Raw genomic sequence first — 18,293 nt, 5'->3', positions numbered from 1 at the left:
CCTTGATAGTGTTTTGTTGAAGGGGGTTCTGTTTATGTCTTGTGGAGTCACGTGATCTGTTCTTTTGCCCTTTTTTAGCGAGCAATTAAAAGTAACAGCACTTCACTTTCTGTTAACCCCTGATGTGCATTGGGTGTCAAGAACAGTAGACTTACTGACCCACTTTCTCCTGTTTTCAACATTTGAAACGGTCTTACCTTCTACATTTAGAAAAACGTTGTTTATGAGAATAGTTTTCCAGACTTTTTGAAGTGTGTTGTTAAAGTTCCCTTTGATTACTTTTCAGTTTTATGTGTAAATCCTCTTTGGGTCTCTTGGGTAATCCTTTTGAATTTCGTGCAGGGATTGTGTGTGTGGGGGAGGTGCAAAAAATAACTAAGCCTAATGAAATGGCCTTTTTCTGTACTGTTTTTATGTATAGGGTATATCTGTCTGTGAAGGAATTATGAGCTTGTTAAAAAGAAGCTTTTCCCTATACGGTTGTGTGTTTATGTACCTGTGCCTTGTTTTGCCCTTGGGTGGTCAGTCAATCCAGTGAAAGAGTTAACTACCTCCAGGGTTTGATTTTGATAAGTTTACCTCTGCAGTGCTGATACGGTCTGGTGAACTTTAAAAGCAGGTCAGACAGAGAAGTTAATGAAAGGGGAGCATGGTGTCAGGTAACAGAAATAGGATTCTTAACTCTGCAACATTTGTCAGACTGTATAGTGTCTGACTGACAATAAAAATATTGAATACTGTTGATTGACACTTGTTTGATGGGGAAAAGTGGATCTACAAGGACCAGCCTTGTACTGCAGTTGTTAATGACTTTCAAATGTATTTTTTACAGCAGGGGAAAGGCTCAATCAACTTCAAAAGCTCTGAGTGATATTTGAAAGAAATTTATTGGAAAGCATGCATCATTATTTCTGATTTCAGCACTGGTTCTATTATGTGCCTTTCAAATTTATAATCACTTCCAGTTTTTTTTGGCATTTTTGTATTATTCTTAGTGATAAGTAACTTTGTGAAATTCCTATCTGGTGGGTATTTCATATATTATGTGCGTCCTCAGCAGTTCTTGGCAATAGAAGGGAACAAACTGTTCTTTTACAGTCCGATATCAACAAGTGTTTAGTCTATGCAGTGATCATTGATGTAAGAAAGCTTTTAGAGGAGAACAGGCCTTGTTCAGATGGTTACGCTGTCTGTTATAGTGGACTGTTCTGCTGTCTTCTAGGCCCAGCATGTCCGGCCTGCACTTGATGAAAAAGGGCAGAGACCACAAGAGACTGGACCTTCACCGGGATTTCACAGTGGCCTCCCCTGCTGAGTTCGTCACTCGCTTCGGTGGCAACCGTGTTATCGAGAAGGTCAGCCCTCTTTCTTCGCGTGTTTTCTCAGCGCACACCAGAATCACAATGCAAGGCACACATTGTAGCGCTGTAGCTATCAACAGGTTCTCCCGTCTGCTCCCTCTCAGTTTAAGGAGACACTCCGCATGCCTTCTCCAGTGGCCTTAACACTCAACACTGGCTCACAGGGCGGATGATTGCTGGAAGGGACAGGTGTTAAAATGACTGTTTCTGCCGTTCTTGTGCATTTATCTCATTCTCTCCCGCATCTCGCTCGGCTTGCTCCTGCAGGTCCTGATTGCCAACAATGGCATTGCAGCTGTCAAGTGCATGCGCTCCATCCGGAGATGGTCGTACGAGATGTTCCGAAACGAGAGGGCGATCCGCTTTGTTGTCATGGTTACACCTGAGGACCTCAAGGCGAACGCAGGTACGGTCAGCTTTCTCGGAAAATTGGGGAAGCTCTCGGTGTGAGACGTCCCGATCGAGAGACAAAGAGGACCACTGTGTGTGAAGTATGACGAGGTGATTTGAATACACTCCTGACTTCAGAGCACTTGGAATATGACATCCTTGTACTGATCTGTTCATATGAATTTGTCACTAACTTTTATTACCAATGGGGAGTGCCTAAACTAGGTCTTATTAATTGCTATAAATGATAATACTGTGCTTAACTGTAGATTTTAATTACATGATAATTCCTTTCCTCTCTTTCCCAGAGTACATCAAAATGGCAGACCATTATGTTCCAGTTCCTGGTGGATCCAACAATAACAACTATGCCAACGTAGAGCTGATTGTGGACATTGCCAAGAGAATCCCTGTGCAGGTGTCTGGTTTGACATTTATGGTTTGATTAGTGATAAAATTAAATTGCACACCTCTGTGATAATAGAGCATTGTAAAGCTGTTGAACGTTTTTAAAATGTTATGCTCTGCATTTGATGGTGTGCTAGACCTTTGAGTGAGACGTGATGGTGTAACTCCCTCTGTAGGCTGTGTGGGCTGGTTGGGGTCATGCTTCTGAAAATCCCAAACTCCCAGAGCTGCTGCAGAAAAATGGAATAAGCTTTTTAGGTAAGGTTCAATATATTGGTTGCTCACCTCTATTTGCTATCCTATTAATGCTAGCTGGCATTAATATGTTGGCGCAGCACTGGCTTTAACTTTTCTTATGTGCAACAGAACTACTGTCTAAAGATCATATTTCATGGATGTATTTTTTGAAGGAAAAGGGAGTTATTGTGTTTTACATTGTTTTTCTAAATATCAGGTCCTTCCAGCAAGGCCATGTGGGCATTAGGAGACAAGGTGGCTTCTTCCATAGTGGCCCAGAGTGCAGACATTCCCATTCTGCCTTGGAGTGGAACAGGTAGTGTGTGCCGTGCTTTGTCATTCTGCGTATACACCAAACCAATGTGTTTTTATTACATCCCGTTATAGAATGACCAGAAACAATGGCTGTCATTTGCATGTGAAAAAATATGCAGGATTGTGCAAAAGCATTGGTCTTCTTTAATGATGCGCTGGCGTTGCCTTGTCAGCTTTGTGGAAAATGCATCAGTAACGGTTCAATAATGGCGAAGATCTCGCTCTGCTCTGACCCCTGCAGGACTGAGAGTGCAGTGGGCAGAAGAAGACCAGCGGCTAGGCCATGTGATCAGCGTGTCCTCGGAGCTCTACTCGCAGGGCTGCGTCCGGGATGTAGATGAAGGACTAGCGGTAACTCTCCCTGCTGCATTCCCATAGAAATCCCTCTGTCTTTTGGAATAATGTACAGTAGCACAGGATAGGATGACAGAGATCGAGTAGCCCTGCAGAAGTAAAAAACATTCATAAGAGATATACAATCATGAAAGGCAGTTTACTCTTCTAAAATTTTATTCCAGCCTTTCAGCGGGCAGCTGAAAAGGATTAATATATTTCTACACAATGTAGTGAATTTCACTGATGTACAGTATAAGAAGGCTCCAAGTCCAGTTAAGTACTGAACTTAACTGGGTCAATTTTGGAAAAATAATGGACGAAGAGCATCTATCTTCTGAAACTATTGTTTGTCCTTTATAGAGTGCAGCAAAAATAGGTTATCCTGTGGTCATCAAAGCTTCGGAAGGAGGAGGAGGAAAGGGCATCAGGAAGGTGGACAGTGCAGAGGACTTTCCCAGCTTTTTCAGGCAGGTAAGTGAGACCATATCTTCCTTAGGGGTTTAAAAAACCCCGTTATCGTAAAGTGTTTTGCAATTTAGAGGTACCCATTTTTCTTTCGTGTAGGTTTTCCTAATTATACTCATTGGGGGGAAAAAAAAAGACTCCTCCATGTCTGTATTAACCTGTCTGGCAGGTGGTCATCATCATAAAAGTGTGGGTATGCACTTGGGTCCTAAACAAAAATGTGCAGTATCTGGATGGATGTACTGTAGATGGGGTGTCTGTCGATAAAGAGCTGGATTGAAGCACCGATCTTCTGTGTTTTTTTTATTGTGTCTGCAGGTGCAAGCAGAGGTTCCTGGCTCTCCCATTTTTGTGATGCAGTTAGCAGAGCACGCTCGGCACCTGGAGGTTCAGATCCTGGCGGATCAGTACGGCAACGCCATTTCCCTTTTTGGGCGTGACTGCTCAATCCAGAGGAGGCATCAGAAGATTATTGAGGAGGCCCCAGCGACCATAGCAGCTCCGTCAGTCTTTGAGTACATGGAACAGGTAGGGGACTGTGTGGGTCAGTCTGTACACTTGGATTTGTTCCTGACAAAGCTGATCATTTACTTGCATCTAATCTGCTGTGCGGCTTAGGTTTTTCTCCCTTTTCTGGGAAGGGTAATTAAAGCAGCATTTTAAATCGGCATCTCTTGAGACGACAGGTGTTAAGCCATTTTCTTAAGGGAATATTGTAAGCCATAGTTGACTGCTCCTGTTTCAGTAGGGCTGACGTTGTACTCTTGTCTGGCAGTGTGCTGTGCGGTTGGCTAAGATGGTGGGCTATGTGAGTGCTGGGACAGTGGAGTACCTCTACTCTGAAGATGGCAGCTTCCATTTTCTGGAGCTAAACCCTCGTCTGCAAGTGGAACATCCCTGCACTGAAATGATAGCAGATGTCAACTTGCCTGCAGCTCAGCTCCAGGTGAAATTCAGTATTAGGAATACTGCAAGACCTGTTTTCTTTATCAGAAGGAAAAATCACTCCCTGTCTGTCATTAGTGAAATACTATATTTTTTCTGATGTAACACTGATAAAAATCCACCATGGTGTAGCTAAGTACACCTTCAACCCTGTAGTTATAAACAGAAATCGCAGATTGTGCTGGCTGACACACCTACTGTACTGTATATGTCTATTCATTAGAAATTGCAAAGTGTAAAAACAATATGAAGAGGTCTGGGGAAAGGGATTTGGGAAATTTCCACTGAATACAATAGGTGTAAATCTGTAATTGTAACTGCGATGTGTAATGGAGGATGTTGTAAATATGCTTTTCATTACCTACTGCAGATTGCAATGGGAATCCCCCTCCACAGGCTCAAGGATATCAGAGTTCTGTACGGGGAAACACCCTGGGGAGACTCGCCCATCAATTTTCAGGCTCCTGCCAGTCCTCCCAGCCCCCGGGGTCATGTCATTGCTGCCCGAATCACCAGCGAAAACCCTGATGAGGTATGGGACTGAATGGAGGAGGACTTTAAAGCACAGTAAAAGGCTCGCTTAACCCTTAAAATAAAATAAGTAGACATGGTTTTTTTACATTTACAGCTTTGTAGTAAATGTACAATGTAGTAGACATTTTTAGTATAAGTGTTTTGGGGATTTTGTTTTAGTAGCAGTGCTTCAAATTAAATGGATTTAATATTTAATTGCAACTTGATATGATGGTCAGATTCTCACAGATGCTACATTAACTAAACATTCAGTGGAAATGTATCCTTTTAAAGGATTCTATAATGGTCTCTAAATCCTAATTACTAAGGCCCCATGTAAGCAGTATTCCATTATTTCCCAGTGTAGAGTATGCCAATGTTTGCAGAGGCTCCTGTGTTTGAACATTGGTGTACTGTCCAGTTAAGAATTGGCATCCACTTGCAAAGAACAGTGGGGCTGTTGACATTACTGTATTTCCCCAGTCCTTTAGACAAAGACCTTTTTTCTCAGTATTTTCTAATTTAGTACTTTTCAACACCGTTAAAAGTATACAGTAAATAACCATTATCTTTTTGTTTTTTTCTAATTTCTTTGAATTTTAAAATGAGTTAATTCAATACTCATAAATAGCTCATAAAAAAACTCCAAACTTTGTTCTAGCAAGGAAGTTAATGCTGTATCTGAAGTCCCAGGCTGGAGGTGCACTTGAGGAGCTGCAAGTAAAGCTCATGTAACTTCTAATTTGTTGATCTTCACAAGGGTTTCAAGCCAAGCTCGGGGACGGTCCAGGAGCTGAATTTTCGCAGCAATAAGAATGTTTGGGGATATTTCAGTGTGGGGGCAGCAGGAGGTCTGCATGAATTTGCCGATTCTCAGTTTGGCCACTGTTTCTCCTGGGGAGAGAACCGAGAGGAAGCCATTTCGTAAGTGTTGCTGTTAGCTTTTATTAACTTTTGTCACTCGCCTCTTATAATCGCCTTCCTGTATCACAGATATCACGGTATACTGTCATTGGTTTGAATGATAGACACATTTCGATACAATATTAAAAGTTCGCCAACTGTTGGACATCATGAACAAGCTGTTTTCTTGTCATCTAATCTCTAAAATGTCTGTGACAATTATGAGGCTGGAATTTGTAGTAAACTCAGTTTGAAAGAAAACGGTGTAGAGGATCTCTTCCATTGGTCTGTGATAAATTTTGTTCCAGTAACATGGTAGTGGCTATGAAGGAGCTGTCCATCCGTGGGGATTTCAGAACCACAGTGGAGTATCTGATCAAGCTCCTGGAGACTGAGAGCTTCAGGAACAATGACATTGACACAGGGTGGCTTGATCATCTCATTGCAGAGAAGGTGCAGGTAAGGCCTTGTGTAAATCTGTGATGTCTCTGGACCTTAGTTGGGGGTCAGCAAACTCATGCAGTCACATAATAAAGGGCTGCCTCCATAATTGCTGTTAAAGAATGAATCAATCCCCTGCTCGTTAGAATTGAGGTTAAATTTCAGTTAAAGTTAGGTACTGTTGTGGTAATTAGTCAGGCTTCGTTTCTTGCCTCTGAAGTTTCTTGCAACATATGAAGTGAAGGTTATGAAGGATGATAGATGTGGAAACCTGAACAAAAGTATTCGTACTCTGCAGAATTTTATTTAGTCATTCCTGAACATTGTTTTTATTTGTGCGATAACCACTGTTATGTGCTTTTGATGTTTCAGGCGGAGAGGCCGGACACTATGCTGGGTGTTGTGTGTGGGTCACTGCATGTGGCAGATGCTGGTTTCAGGAAGAGCATGTCTGAGTTCCTGCACTCACTTGAGAGGTGAGCAAGACCTTAATCTCATCAGTCTCAGCTGTGTCGCCGTAATACAGTTTCTTAAATTATTTGGCAAGGCAACAATGGCAAGATTTGTTTCTGGAAAGTGGAGGAATAGTCACAACCTGTCAGATGTCATCAGCAGACTTGTTACCACTGTTGATGTCCCCACAGGGGCCAGGTCTTGCCTGCAGACAGCCTGCTTAACGCAGTAGGTGTGGATTTGATCTATGAAGGAGTGAAGTATTGTCTCAAGGTATGAACCATTTAAGCAGTCTTCATTTTATTCTGTTGAAATTGGTGTCTTCCAGGAGTATACTCTCTCCATAGGTTGTACTATGCATGTGAAACCTTTTCTCTAACCCCACATGATCCATAAACCTAGGGACAATCCTGAAAGCAATGTGAATGAAAGACTATAGAGAAACTAATTTGAAAAGCCATTGCAAAACACAGGGCGCACATCACTTTACCATATTCCTTATTCCAGAATAGCTTGAGAAAATTGCTGCTTTACAGTTTGTCTGCAGAGGTTAACTGAAAAACAGATGAGCAAGTCATTTTGCTGTTGAGTTGCAGAAACTTTTCCTTAGGCTGTGTCTAACCATGTCTCTTGCAGGTGGCACGCCAGTCCCCAACTACATATGTGATCATCATGAATGGCTCCCATATTGAGGTTGATGTTCACAGACTGAGTGATGGAGGGCTCCTGCTTTCCTATAATGGCAGCAGCTACACTACATACATGAAAGAAGAGGTTGAAAAGTGAGTCTGTCTGCAGCAGCTGTTTTCCTAGCTGAGATTGTCTGTATTGGGTATAGGTCTTGCTTATAAATAGTAGTATGAAACTCTCGTGAAAATGAGCATAATTTGAGCAGTCTGTCATGTTAAAATTAGATAATGTATTCTAATAAAATATTTATTTTGAAGGTACCGAATCACAATTGGCAATAAAACCTGTGTGTTTGAAAAGGAGAAGGATCCCACAATTCTAAGATCACCTTCTACTGGTAAACTGCTACAGTACTTGGTTGAGGATGGGGGCCATATCTCTGCTGGCAGCTGCTATGCAGAAATTGAGGTATACAATACTGCTTTTCATTAGTTTTCACAACTTTTTTTTAAAAAAGTGTTCATCACACAATAGCACATTGGTGTAGGGGCTTGTGTAAATTCCCTGATCCTCTGCCTTTTGACGGCTACACCTGGATGTAATGTTACTTGCTTTCTAGGAAGCACAATAAATTACACACAATAAATTATATCTCGGCTTTTTTCCTGAGCTACCTGCATCCTGGATTTTGATTGTGAATTCTAGGCTCTATATCTCAAACCTAGGCTTGGTTCATCAACCACGGTCTTATCACAGCTCATACAAGCGAGAATGAATTTAGCTTACTTTGGTTTATAGACTGACATGTGGGCTGTGTCTAGGTGATGAAGATGGTGATGACTCTCAACGTGCAGGAGTCGGGCTGTGTCCGCTATGTGAAGAGGCCAGGGGCCGTGCTGGAGTCCGGCTGTGTAGTCGCTCGCCTGGAGCTGGATAATCCCACCAGCCTCCACCCGGTAGGTTCATCAGGCCTTTATGGTGGACAGTACATCGGCTGAGCTACATATTGGGCATTCAGCTGACAGCTACGTCCATGACATAAGAAATGGAGCCAATTCTTCTGCTATAAATTATAAGCAGAATGCCTCCTTCATCCTCACTAGCCTTCAGTTAAATGACCACATCATGTATGGTGAAGATTGTTTATCTGCTTTAAGTGAAATGCTAATGCAGTCTTATAATTGTGCTTCTGTCTGTGGGTAGTTATTTTGTGCACCACACTCAGGCAGCTGGACTAAGCTGTTTCTTTGCCTTCTTTTGCTGCTGCAGGTTGAGCTAAATACAGCACCCCTGCTGCCACAGCAGCCCCTGCCCATCACAGGGGAGAAGCTCCACCAGATCTTTCACAGTGTGCTGGAGAACCTGGTGAAGGTCATGGATGGGTACTGCCTACCAGAGCCTTATTTCAGTTCCAAGGTATAAAGATTGCCTTCATATTTCAAATTTGCATTTTAAGAAGAGGCAGTAAAGTTGATGTGTAGGTGTAAAAAGCTCATTCAGCCCTAGATGGGTAATCCAAATCTCTGTCCTTCTCTACAAACCTTATTGCACTGTCCAGCCTCCTTCCCAAAAAAATGCCAGCTAAAACATTCATAAAAAACACTGAATGTCACATGAGATTGTATTGTACTTGCTATTAAACATGAACGGATCTTGCCTTCTGGGTTATGGCAGAGCAAGAAGTGAGAAGGACTCGTGCTGCGCTCTCCCTCTTTGTTAGGTCAAGGAGTGGGTTGGGAAGCTAATGAAGACCCTGCGAGATCCCTCCCTGCCTCTTCTGGAGCTGCAGGAGATCATGACCAGTGTCGCTGGCCGAATTCCTGTTTCCGTGGAGAAAGCGATCCGTAAAGTCATGGCCCAGTATGCCAGCAATATCACCTCAGTTCTCTGCCAGTTCCCCAGCCAGCGGGTTAGTATTCAGCTAATATGAACAGTAGCATGTGCTCTCAGACGCAAGTTCTCAGCTCATTCAAAAAAGTCTCAATAAAATTGATAATAGGGTCTAGATAGTCCAGTCTGGGGGTTATAGAAAATATCCTCAATTTATGTCCAATAGTTGAGAAATTTGTTGGGATTAAGACCTATTTAAATGCGATAACATGACAGTGCTGTAAAGGACCAGCACTCCCTTTCAGATAGCCAATGTCCTGGACAGCCATGCAGCCACACTACAGAGAAAGGCTGATCGAGAGGTCTTCTTCATGAATACACAGAGTATTGTGCAGCTAGTGCAGAGGTGAGTGTTTTTATCTGTAGATATTCCCCATTGATGATGAAAAGCAGCACTTTTACCAGCCTACGTCATTGTGTGTCTGTTTTTCCCCAGATATCGTAGTGGCATTCGGGGTTACATGAAATCTGTAGTGTTGGACCTGCTACGGAGGTACCTGCAGGTGGAGATGCAGTTTCAGCAAGGTAAGCATTCTTAATCCTGTGCAGAAATAGGGAAACTATGATCACTTCACTTAGTATTTCAAGTTCAAATCTATATATAATAATGGAAAAGGGGTAGATTAAAAGCTGTATTGTAGATGTCTTTCATTCAGGAAAGTTAACTTGCACGTTGTTCTCACACATGCTTCTGTTCTCAGATCACTACGACAAATGTGTGATCAATCTGAGGGAGCATTACAAGCCTGACATGTCTCCTGTGCTTGAGTGCATCTTCTCTCACGCTCAAGTCTCCAAGAAGAACATCCTTGTTACAATGCTGATTGTAAGTTTTCAAGCTTCCGTATTTACTTGCAGTGCTGTAGTTCAAAAATAAACATTTGCCTACAGTTTTATTCCCTTATGTGTGAATTCCTTTGAGTGTAAAAGACATTTGCCTTTTAAAGCTGTTCGGTGGAGAATGTGATAATGCCTATGGAATAATCAATACTTTTTCTCTTACATGAAATGAACAGTTGCAACAACATGCTGCTTGTCAGACTTAGAAGGAGATTTTGATTTTATAGTACTGAATATATGTTCCAAAACTGGCTGGTAGACCCCTCCTGCACCTTTCATTTCTCTCTACACCAGGATCAGCTGTGTGGAAGGGACCCCACTCTAGCCGATGAGCTGATGGTCATTCTGAATGAGCTCACGCAGCTCAGCAAAACTGAGAACTCCAAGGTCGCCCTACGAGCCAGACAGGTGAGGACCTGGGCACTGCTTAGACATCGACTTCCTGGTGCAGAAGCTCCAGTCTGTGCTTTTTCTGAAGAGTTCGTTTGTAGTTTTTTTCCCTACCTCACTTTATATTGAATGTTGTCAAGGGCAGAACTTTTGTTAAGTGGATCTGAACTGACAAGACGCAGCAGTGTGGAATAGTGGGGTTTCTGGACTCATAACTGGAAGTTTGTGGGTTCTGGGCCCAGGTAGAGTACTGCTGTCTTCCAGTGTAAGTCACTGAGGTTGCTTCTGTTAAGTACCCAGCTCTGTAAGTGGTAACAAATGCAAGAATAAGTCCAGAAATTCTGATGACTGGATAAACTTAATAAATTTCATTGTGTAATATGTGGTGCTCAAATCTGAAGAAATTTGTTTTGAACTTTGTACAACACCACAGCTGACCAACCTTGTCATAACTTCATAGTAGTTCTATACAGGTGGGCAAAAACAAAGTAACGGTCTATCACAAAACTGTAATGAATTGGTCATTTTTAATTCTCAGGCTTTGATAGCATCCCACCTGCCATCCTATGAGCTGAGACACAACCAAGTGGAATCCATATTTCTGTCAGCCATCGATATGTATGGACACCAGTTCTGCCCAGAAAACCTCAAGGCAAGTTGAGTGGCTAAATTTTGATATTTTTTTATCTATCAACACAATACTTCTCCTACTCCCCAATGCGTATCCTTCTTACATTTTGCATCCTAAATACAATTTCAGGCACCCCATAGTAAAAATCAGGATATACAGATTTAGTGATTAAATATTGAGGTTCTGTTCCACCTCGTGAACCCGTTTGTCATCAGACTGTGCTGCTCTGTTCCACATTCCCTGTAGAAGTCTAAGCCTTTTTTTTGTTGCGTGATTCACACCAGGTGATAGCCAGATACATTTTACTGGAGCTAATTATAAAGCCTTTCCACCTTTCTCTCCAAGCAGAAACTTATCCTGTCTGAAACCTCCATTTTTGATGTTCTGCCCAACTTCTTTTACCATTCAAACCGGGTGGTGTGCATGGCAGCCTTGGAGGTAAGTCTGCTGAAAGTCTGTTAGATGCCTTTTCCATTTTATCTTGCAGGTGTAAGGATGTGAGGAAAAATCAAAGGGGCATGAGAGCAGTCTTACCAGTTATTGCAGGCTCTTTGATTACATATTGGTGGACAGTGTTTTAAGTACTTCTCTTTTGGTCTTGCCAATGCATGTTTGTTTTCTTGCAATTGAGATGTTTTGTTTATGTCTTAGGTTTATGTGCGGAGGGCTTACATTGCGTATGAGCTGAACAGCCTTCAGCATCACCAGCTGCAGGACGGCACCTGTGCAGTTGACTTCCAGTTCATGTTGCCTTCATCTCATCCCAACAGGTAGATTTTTGAGGTTGAAGTTGGGGATGTCATCTTTTCCTTGTGTTGTTGGAAAGAATGAGGTTAAGTACTAAAGAGCATTAGATAATAAAATGTTTTCAAACTTTAAAAGAGAGTTTAGAAATTTCATTCTTTGCACTTCAATCAATCAAGTATGCCTTATTGAAGCATTTATAAATCAAAATACGGCTTTTGCTAAACAATCAGTTAATGACTGGTGGATTCGCTATTGGGAGTCTTGTCCAAGTCCTTAAAGAATTTACAGTCTCATTTCTTTAAATAGTTTTAAGTCAGAAATTTGACAGTAACTTCTTACCTGTTTGTCAGTCTTGCAATCACTGTGCATTTTAAAGTTATTTAAAAAAATGATCATCCTTTGTCTGTCTTGTGTGTTCATTATGTAAGAAGCCTCTACTCTGCCATGGTGCCAGTTTTAATGTTTAAACATACTTGTAGCCTGAACACATTGAACATAACCCCTGTACTAGTGGACTAGGTACTATGTACAGTAAAACCAATGAAACTTTAACTTAATGCCAATACTGCAGTGCATTGCAGTAAAAATCCAAATCCCCTGCTAATGTATACATATTGATCTTATTACAGAGGAAGCAGCCCTACTCTGAACAGGTAGAGTAAAGCTTCTTATGCTTGTGGCATTTGTAATTGCACTTTTCCCATTATCCTAGCTTATTTGTATACAGCATGCCTATATGTGTACTGTTCCATGACGCTTTTTCCTTATTTTTTTCCGTTGTAACTGGGTTATACGTAAAGTCTTCGTTCACCTTGTCATTTTGTAGTGGGAAGACCTTTTCAAGACATCGCCTCCTTCTGACAACCTACTGTGCGTTTTTATTTTCTCATTCTGTGTACTGAGGTACGAAAGCCTGAGGAAATTGGCTTCACTAAGCATAGAGGCTCCCTCAGGTGGGGATGAAAAAAGTACCTTCCATTTTTTTCCACCATTTTCTTTGTGGGAACGCTCCTGGATGTGTATAACGGTGCACATGCCCACACACAAAGTCACGGACCTCTCTGTCCAGGTGTTTTAAAGACTCGGCTTCCTCTCCTTCCCAATGGCTGCCGTTCCCCATTAGGGTGTCTTCTCTTCCGGCAGGATGTCTCTCCCTGTGAGCGCTGGCCAGTTCGAGATGAACCGGCAGGGTAGTGACCTCTTCATGGAAGGGGGTCTTTCTCCACCATGCCAGAGAATGGGGGCAATGGTTGCCTTCCAGTGCTTTGAAGACTTTGAGAGGTAAGAGAACATCAGCAAGGATACATTCTGCAAAGCACGTGGTTTTTGGGAGGTTGTAACTCTTCTGCTACAGTAGGTAGAATATGTGAGCCATGCTGGGTGACCCAGGCTCTCGGTTATACAGTTCTCATACATTAAGACACATCAAATCTGTTGGAGAGGCCTTTAGAAAACTCTTTTTTTGCTGCTGTAGTTTTCAGTGAAAAGTACATATACGTACTGGCAATTCAGTTAAATTAAAGGCGCAAACAACCCTAGCCTTCTAATGCTGCAGTGTTTCCTGATTTTGATTTATCACCACATCCACTTTTGAGGGGGATGCGGTGGCTCTGTGGCTTAGGATCTGCGCCTGTGGCTGGAAGGTTGCTGGTTTGAATCCTGCGGCCAGCAGAGGAATCCCACTCCGTTGGGCCCCTGAGCAAGGCCCTTAACCCCAGCTGCTCCAGGGGCGCCGTACAAATGGCTGACCCTGCACTCTGACCCTAAGCTTCTCTCTCCCTGTCTGTGTGTCTCATGGAGAGCTAGTTGGGGTCTGTGAAAGACAAAGTGATCTTGTCTTTATCTTCCCCCACTACCCCCTGAATCTAGAGCAGCTGTTAATCTGTAGTCCGCAGGCTACACTCTTGCAAGACCTGAACTGTGCATCCTTGTATTTAGTGTCTGGCTCGTTTTTGTATTGATTGGTGGAGGTTTTTCTTTTTAGGAACTTTGACGAAGTGATCTCGTGCTTCGCTGACCCCGTGCTGGAGAGCCCTCTGTTTACAGAGGCACGGTCTACCCTCTATGACGAAGAGAATGGCAAGGTGAGGGTCTGGGTGCCATGCAGGTGAAGCGTGTCCCCCTTCATAGTCTAGAATTCTGCAATGATTGATCCTCTGCTTCTTTTCACCAGCAGAGTATGAGGGAAAACCCAATCCATATCATCAACGTTTCTATCAGGTCCGCAGATACAGAGGACCATGATGCCTTGGTTGCAGCCTTCAGCTCTTATGCCCAGTCCAAGGTAAGACTGTCGGCAGTTACTGTAGCCCCTATTCTAGCAGGATAGTACTTTCTTCTGAAATCTGCATGGTGATTCTCACTTAATTGTGGAAGTACTCTGATAATAAATGCAAGTTTTATGAGCATATATCACCCCAAAATATATACATCTATGTATGTTGTACTCTGCTTAGCTATTTTCAATTTTATTAATTTTTTTCCCCCCAAATAAAATGCCCGTTGTTAAAAAAATGGGAAGGAAGTGGCAGATTGTGATGTCGGATTATATATTTTCACTAAAATAGTATATGACTTGGCAGTAAATGTAAAGCACACCTTAATATGAAACCTTTTTTCTTTCAGAAAACCATCTTCTTTGAATATGGAATAAGAAGAATCACATTTTTAGTTGTGCAGAAGGTGAGTAAAGCCAATCTCTCATTTCATGTGAAATGAATTAACCCCCTAAAGGAGTTAAGAATTTACAAAACTACAAACCGTTCACATAAACTCTTGAAATCTACGGGGTAAATGCCTGTTTAAAATAAGTTTGCTACATTTTTACATTTTACTTTTGTCTTCCCCTTAACAGGAGATATTTTCTCTAAAACTGGAGCAATATTAAATACTACTGTATGTTTTTCACTTGTTTTCTGTATTACAGAGAGAATTCCCCAAGTTCTTCACCTTCAGGGCAAGAGATCAGGTAAAAGGTTAACTACAGTGCAAATGTCCCAAGTGATTGTGATTATGTAGTGAATAATGTGCATTAGGAGCTATTTCAGCCTTGTTGCTTGCAATGCACGAATGTGGCTTACAGCCAGCAGTGTTAGTCTGTCACACTGCTGCAGTAATCTTGTCACTGTCATAGTGGGATTATTGGCAAGCTTGTTGTGGTGTGCCTGCAGTCTCTCTTTGCCGTTTGCAGTTCCAAGAAGACCGTATTTACCGCAACCTGGAGCCTGCCCTGGCATTCCAGCTGGAGCTGAACCGCATGAGGAATTTTGACCTGACTGCCATTCCTTGTGCCAACCACAAGATGCACCTCTACCTGGGGGCTGCCCGTGTGGAAGAGGGGGCAGAGGTCACGGACTACCGCTTCTTTGTGCGGGCTATTATAAGGCATTCTGATCTCATCACCAAGGTAAAATCTCTGGGTTCCACTTTTCAAATCAGCCTTTTTATGTCTCAGGCACGTAGCTCATGTCTTGCTAACGTTTGCTAATGCTCCTCTGCCCAGAATGGAAACTTTAAAAACCTTTAAACCGTCGTTGTTACCAAATGTTTTACAAAGAACAGGCAGGAGGGAAAAATGAAAACTATGCTGGGCATGAAATGAAACTTATCACTCTATGCATGTATGCTTAAAATATGTGGGTTTTGTAAACCAATTAAATACTTTTGGTGTTATTTTGATTAATTGATCTTTCGTGATTGTGATAAATTTGTATAACTGTTGCATAAAGCATTGAACCACCTCATAGTGGCGGAGTTGGTCAATGTGTTGTGTAGACTACCCTGCCTGGCTGTCAGCGTGTGAAGCAGACAGGCAGACTGGTATGCCAGTGGTTGATTGACACACAGAAGACCAGTTGAATGGCAGGTTTAGAGAATATGCAGGATTGCAATGCAGCAGCTACACTGTTGACCATTCCCTGACCAAAGAGAAAAGTACTGTATCTCTTACCGTGCCCTGCTGTCCTCTCTCAGGAGGCATCTTTCGAGTACCTGCAGAATGAGGGGGAGCGCCTGCTGCTGGAGGCCATGGACGAGCTGGAGGTGGCCTTCAGCAACACCACAGTGCGAACCGACTGCAACCACATCTTCCTGAACTTCGTCCCCACCGTCATCATGGACCCCTCGAAGGTCAGGCTGCCCAGCTGTCTGCTTTCAGATGCAGATGTGCCAAGGCTTTTGGGGTTAGGGCTTAGCCTCTACCCTTTTTTTAATTGGAACCATTCAGGATATAGTTAAAATTTTTTTGGGAATGTATAAAAGAAAATTTTCAACCCTGACAGTGCTTCAGCCATGTGTCTCTGGAAGTCAGTTCCTGACTCCCACAATCCCCTGTGTAAAGAAATGTGTGCTTAGTTGGATATGAAATGGCCCTAAACAAAATCTCCAGCCGTATTCCTAGATCAAGTCCCCTGCGTTGACTTGGTCAAAGCCATTCAGGATCATAAGTCCCCCAGTAGTTTCTTCCAGGCCAAAAAGATGCAGAGCTCTTACTCAGAAGCAAAACAAGGTGATGAGTTTTTGTTCAACTTGAATGCTTAAACTTGTTTTTGGAATTGCTACCTGATGCCACATTGTATAAGGTCTAGTTTAAAGTAAATGGAGAAGGTACAGCTGAAAGGCACCCGAATCTTCGAGGAAATGAAGCTTCGTTATGTTAGTCACACGTTTCCAGCTTTGCCTGGCAGCACGGACTCACCCCGTGCTGTGACCTGCAGATTGAAGAGTCTGTCCGCAGCATGGTGATGCGCTATGGCAGCCGGCTGTGGAAGCTGCGAGTGCTGCAAGCAGAGGTGAAGATCAACATCAGATTGACGCCCACTGGCAAGGCCATCCCCATCCGGCTCTTCCTCACCAACGAGTCGGGCTACTACCTGGACATCAGCCTGTATAAGGAAGTCACTGACCCTCACAGCAGCCAGGTACTGTGCTTACCAGCCACAGCCCAGTGGAGCATTGTTATCAACACGCGATCATAACTTTTTGAGTTGGAGAGAGTTTTTAAATTGGATGCACTATGTGTCTGATAGCTGCACTGTAGTTGAGACAGTTGGTTTTACCCTACTGAAACCCTATGTGTTGTTGCAATAGTCATCTTGCTCAATCTGAGAGGAACTGCAGGTTCAGACATCTGGCGTCTGCGATTGCCTGAGGAGCCAGTGGTACTGAGATACCATCTGTGAGATTCTCACTCTAAAACAGTCTTCCCTCCCATGAAGCGTTCCAGTCTGGAATTACTGTATGCTATCATGTGTATGCTCTCATGATGAATCACGTCTAATATGTGGTGCTCAAATCTGAAGAAGTTTGGCATTTGGTTCAACACCACAGATGACCAACATTCAGAATGCACAATTTTCAATATCTTCACAAGTTTCTATATCTTGTTGTCCAATAACTCTCATCCATCTGTGTTTCCTGTACAGATCATGTTCCAGTCCTATGGGGATAAGCAGGGTCCTCTTCATGGCATGCTTATCAACACTCCATATGTCACTAAGGATCTACTGCAGTCCAAGCGGTTCCAAGCACAGTCTTTGGGAACCACCTATGTCTACGACTTTCCAGAAATGTTCCGACAGGTACAGTAGTACGCCTCTGTTTGTCAGCTAGTTCACAATGAGCACAAATGGAAACAGAGCACCTTCTCTCCATGATTTTAGTCATTCTGCACTGCAGTGAGAAGCCAAATCCAAAATCACACCTATGAAACCTGTGAGACTCATCAGACATTTTGGAACCTCAGTCATAGGATCCTGAAGCTGTGCTAGCATTAAAACTGATTGTGATCTACCATTTAGATCAATGGGAAATGTATTAATTGTTTTTTATATGGCTACAAATGAGAGGTGGCAGGGTGTTCAATGTATTACCCTAGCCAATGTGGCTGGGTAGCTTATTTCAGACTGCCACAAACCTTTTCTCTTAAAAAAAAGTGCTTCCTGTTGTTCATCTTAAATGCCTTTTCTGTTTTCTGTGGTTCATGTTTCTCAATTGGGTGATTTTGTCAATGCCTTAGAAACTATTGAATATTTAAGTCCCCCTCATGGGGAAATTAACATCTGTTTTGGGTTTCAGTAAAGGGACAGTGAATTGAGGATATCTTTGAGCAGGTTCATCAATTTCAAAAACATTTTTCCAGGCTCTATTTAAGCTCTGGGGCTCAGAGAAGAATTATCCAAAAGATGTGCTGATGTGTACAGAGCTTGTGCTGGACCCTCAGGGGCAGCTGGTACAGATGAACAGGCTTCCTGGAGGAAATGAGGTACGTGGGTAATAATTCACAAACTACTATGAGCTGTCTGCAGAGTGATGTCCAAACAATCTTGTTTTATACCATCATCTCAAGTGATTCTAAGGACCACATTTCAGTGAAAGCGCTTTTTGGAAGTCAAAGCAAT

The 18,293-nt window shown here is 42.6% G+C and overlaps 1 protein-coding gene across 8 annotated transcripts in view; it reads left to right on the top strand.

The window, feature by feature from the left end:
• Positions 1-18,293, top strand: part of acacb (acetyl-CoA carboxylase beta) — a 36,632-nt gene that overhangs the window by 8,683 nt on the left and 9,656 nt on the right. For 4 of the 8 annotated variants that reach the window (XM_088935661.1, XM_088935662.1, XM_088935668.1 and 1 more), the window contains 37 exons: positions 1,223-1,355; positions 1,629-1,767; positions 2,060-2,169; positions 2,336-2,417; positions 2,614-2,712; positions 2,953-3,062; positions 3,408-3,518; positions 3,831-4,040; positions 4,288-4,458; positions 4,828-4,989; positions 5,731-5,894; positions 6,182-6,332; positions 6,687-6,790; positions 6,959-7,040; positions 7,404-7,549; positions 7,715-7,865; positions 8,219-8,353; positions 8,667-8,813; positions 9,118-9,306; positions 9,533-9,633; positions 9,724-9,812; positions 9,989-10,113; positions 10,422-10,535; positions 11,056-11,169; positions 11,497-11,586; positions 11,800-11,918; positions 12,525-12,548; positions 13,039-13,176; positions 13,880-13,979; positions 14,069-14,179; positions 14,521-14,577; positions 14,822-14,863; positions 15,086-15,301; positions 15,868-16,023; positions 16,611-16,814; positions 17,319-17,474; positions 18,035-18,157. In XM_088935661.1, the coding sequence (XP_088791787.1) occupies positions 1,223-1,355; positions 1,629-1,767; positions 2,060-2,169; positions 2,336-2,417; positions 2,614-2,712; positions 2,953-3,062; positions 3,408-3,518; positions 3,831-4,040; positions 4,288-4,458; positions 4,828-4,989; positions 5,731-5,894; positions 6,182-6,332; positions 6,687-6,790; positions 6,959-7,040; positions 7,404-7,549; positions 7,715-7,865; positions 8,219-8,353; positions 8,667-8,813; positions 9,118-9,306; positions 9,533-9,633; positions 9,724-9,812; positions 9,989-10,113; positions 10,422-10,535; positions 11,056-11,169; positions 11,497-11,586; positions 11,800-11,918; positions 12,525-12,548; positions 13,039-13,176; positions 13,880-13,979; positions 14,069-14,179; positions 14,521-14,577; positions 14,822-14,863; positions 15,086-15,301; positions 15,868-16,023; positions 16,611-16,814; positions 17,319-17,474; positions 18,035-18,157 (4,675 nt within the window). The remainder of the gene's footprint in view (positions 1-1,222; positions 1,356-1,628; positions 1,768-2,059; positions 2,170-2,335; positions 2,418-2,613; positions 2,713-2,952; positions 3,063-3,407; positions 3,519-3,830; positions 4,041-4,287; positions 4,459-4,827; positions 4,990-5,730; positions 5,895-6,181; positions 6,333-6,686; positions 6,791-6,958; positions 7,041-7,403; positions 7,550-7,714; positions 7,866-8,218; positions 8,354-8,666; positions 8,814-9,117; positions 9,307-9,532; positions 9,634-9,723; positions 9,813-9,988; positions 10,114-10,421; positions 10,536-11,055; positions 11,170-11,496; positions 11,587-11,799; positions 11,919-12,524; positions 12,549-13,038; positions 13,177-13,879; positions 13,980-14,068; positions 14,180-14,520; positions 14,578-14,821; positions 14,864-15,085; positions 15,302-15,867; positions 16,024-16,610; positions 16,815-17,318; positions 17,475-18,034; positions 18,158-18,293) is intronic. The other 4 variants (XM_088935665.1, XM_088935667.1, XM_088935663.1 and 1 more) reach the window with 3 other exon arrangements.

Source organism: Atractosteus spatula, chromosome 17 (genome assembly GCF_055471065.1).
Source record: "Atractosteus spatula isolate fAtrSpa1 chromosome 17, fAtrSpa1.hap1, whole genome shotgun sequence".
Taxonomy (NCBI): domain Eukaryota; kingdom Metazoa; phylum Chordata; class Actinopteri; order Semionotiformes; family Lepisosteidae; genus Atractosteus; species Atractosteus spatula.
The sequence above is the reverse complement of the archived record's forward strand: the minus strand, read 5'-3'. Positions and strand labels throughout refer to the sequence as shown.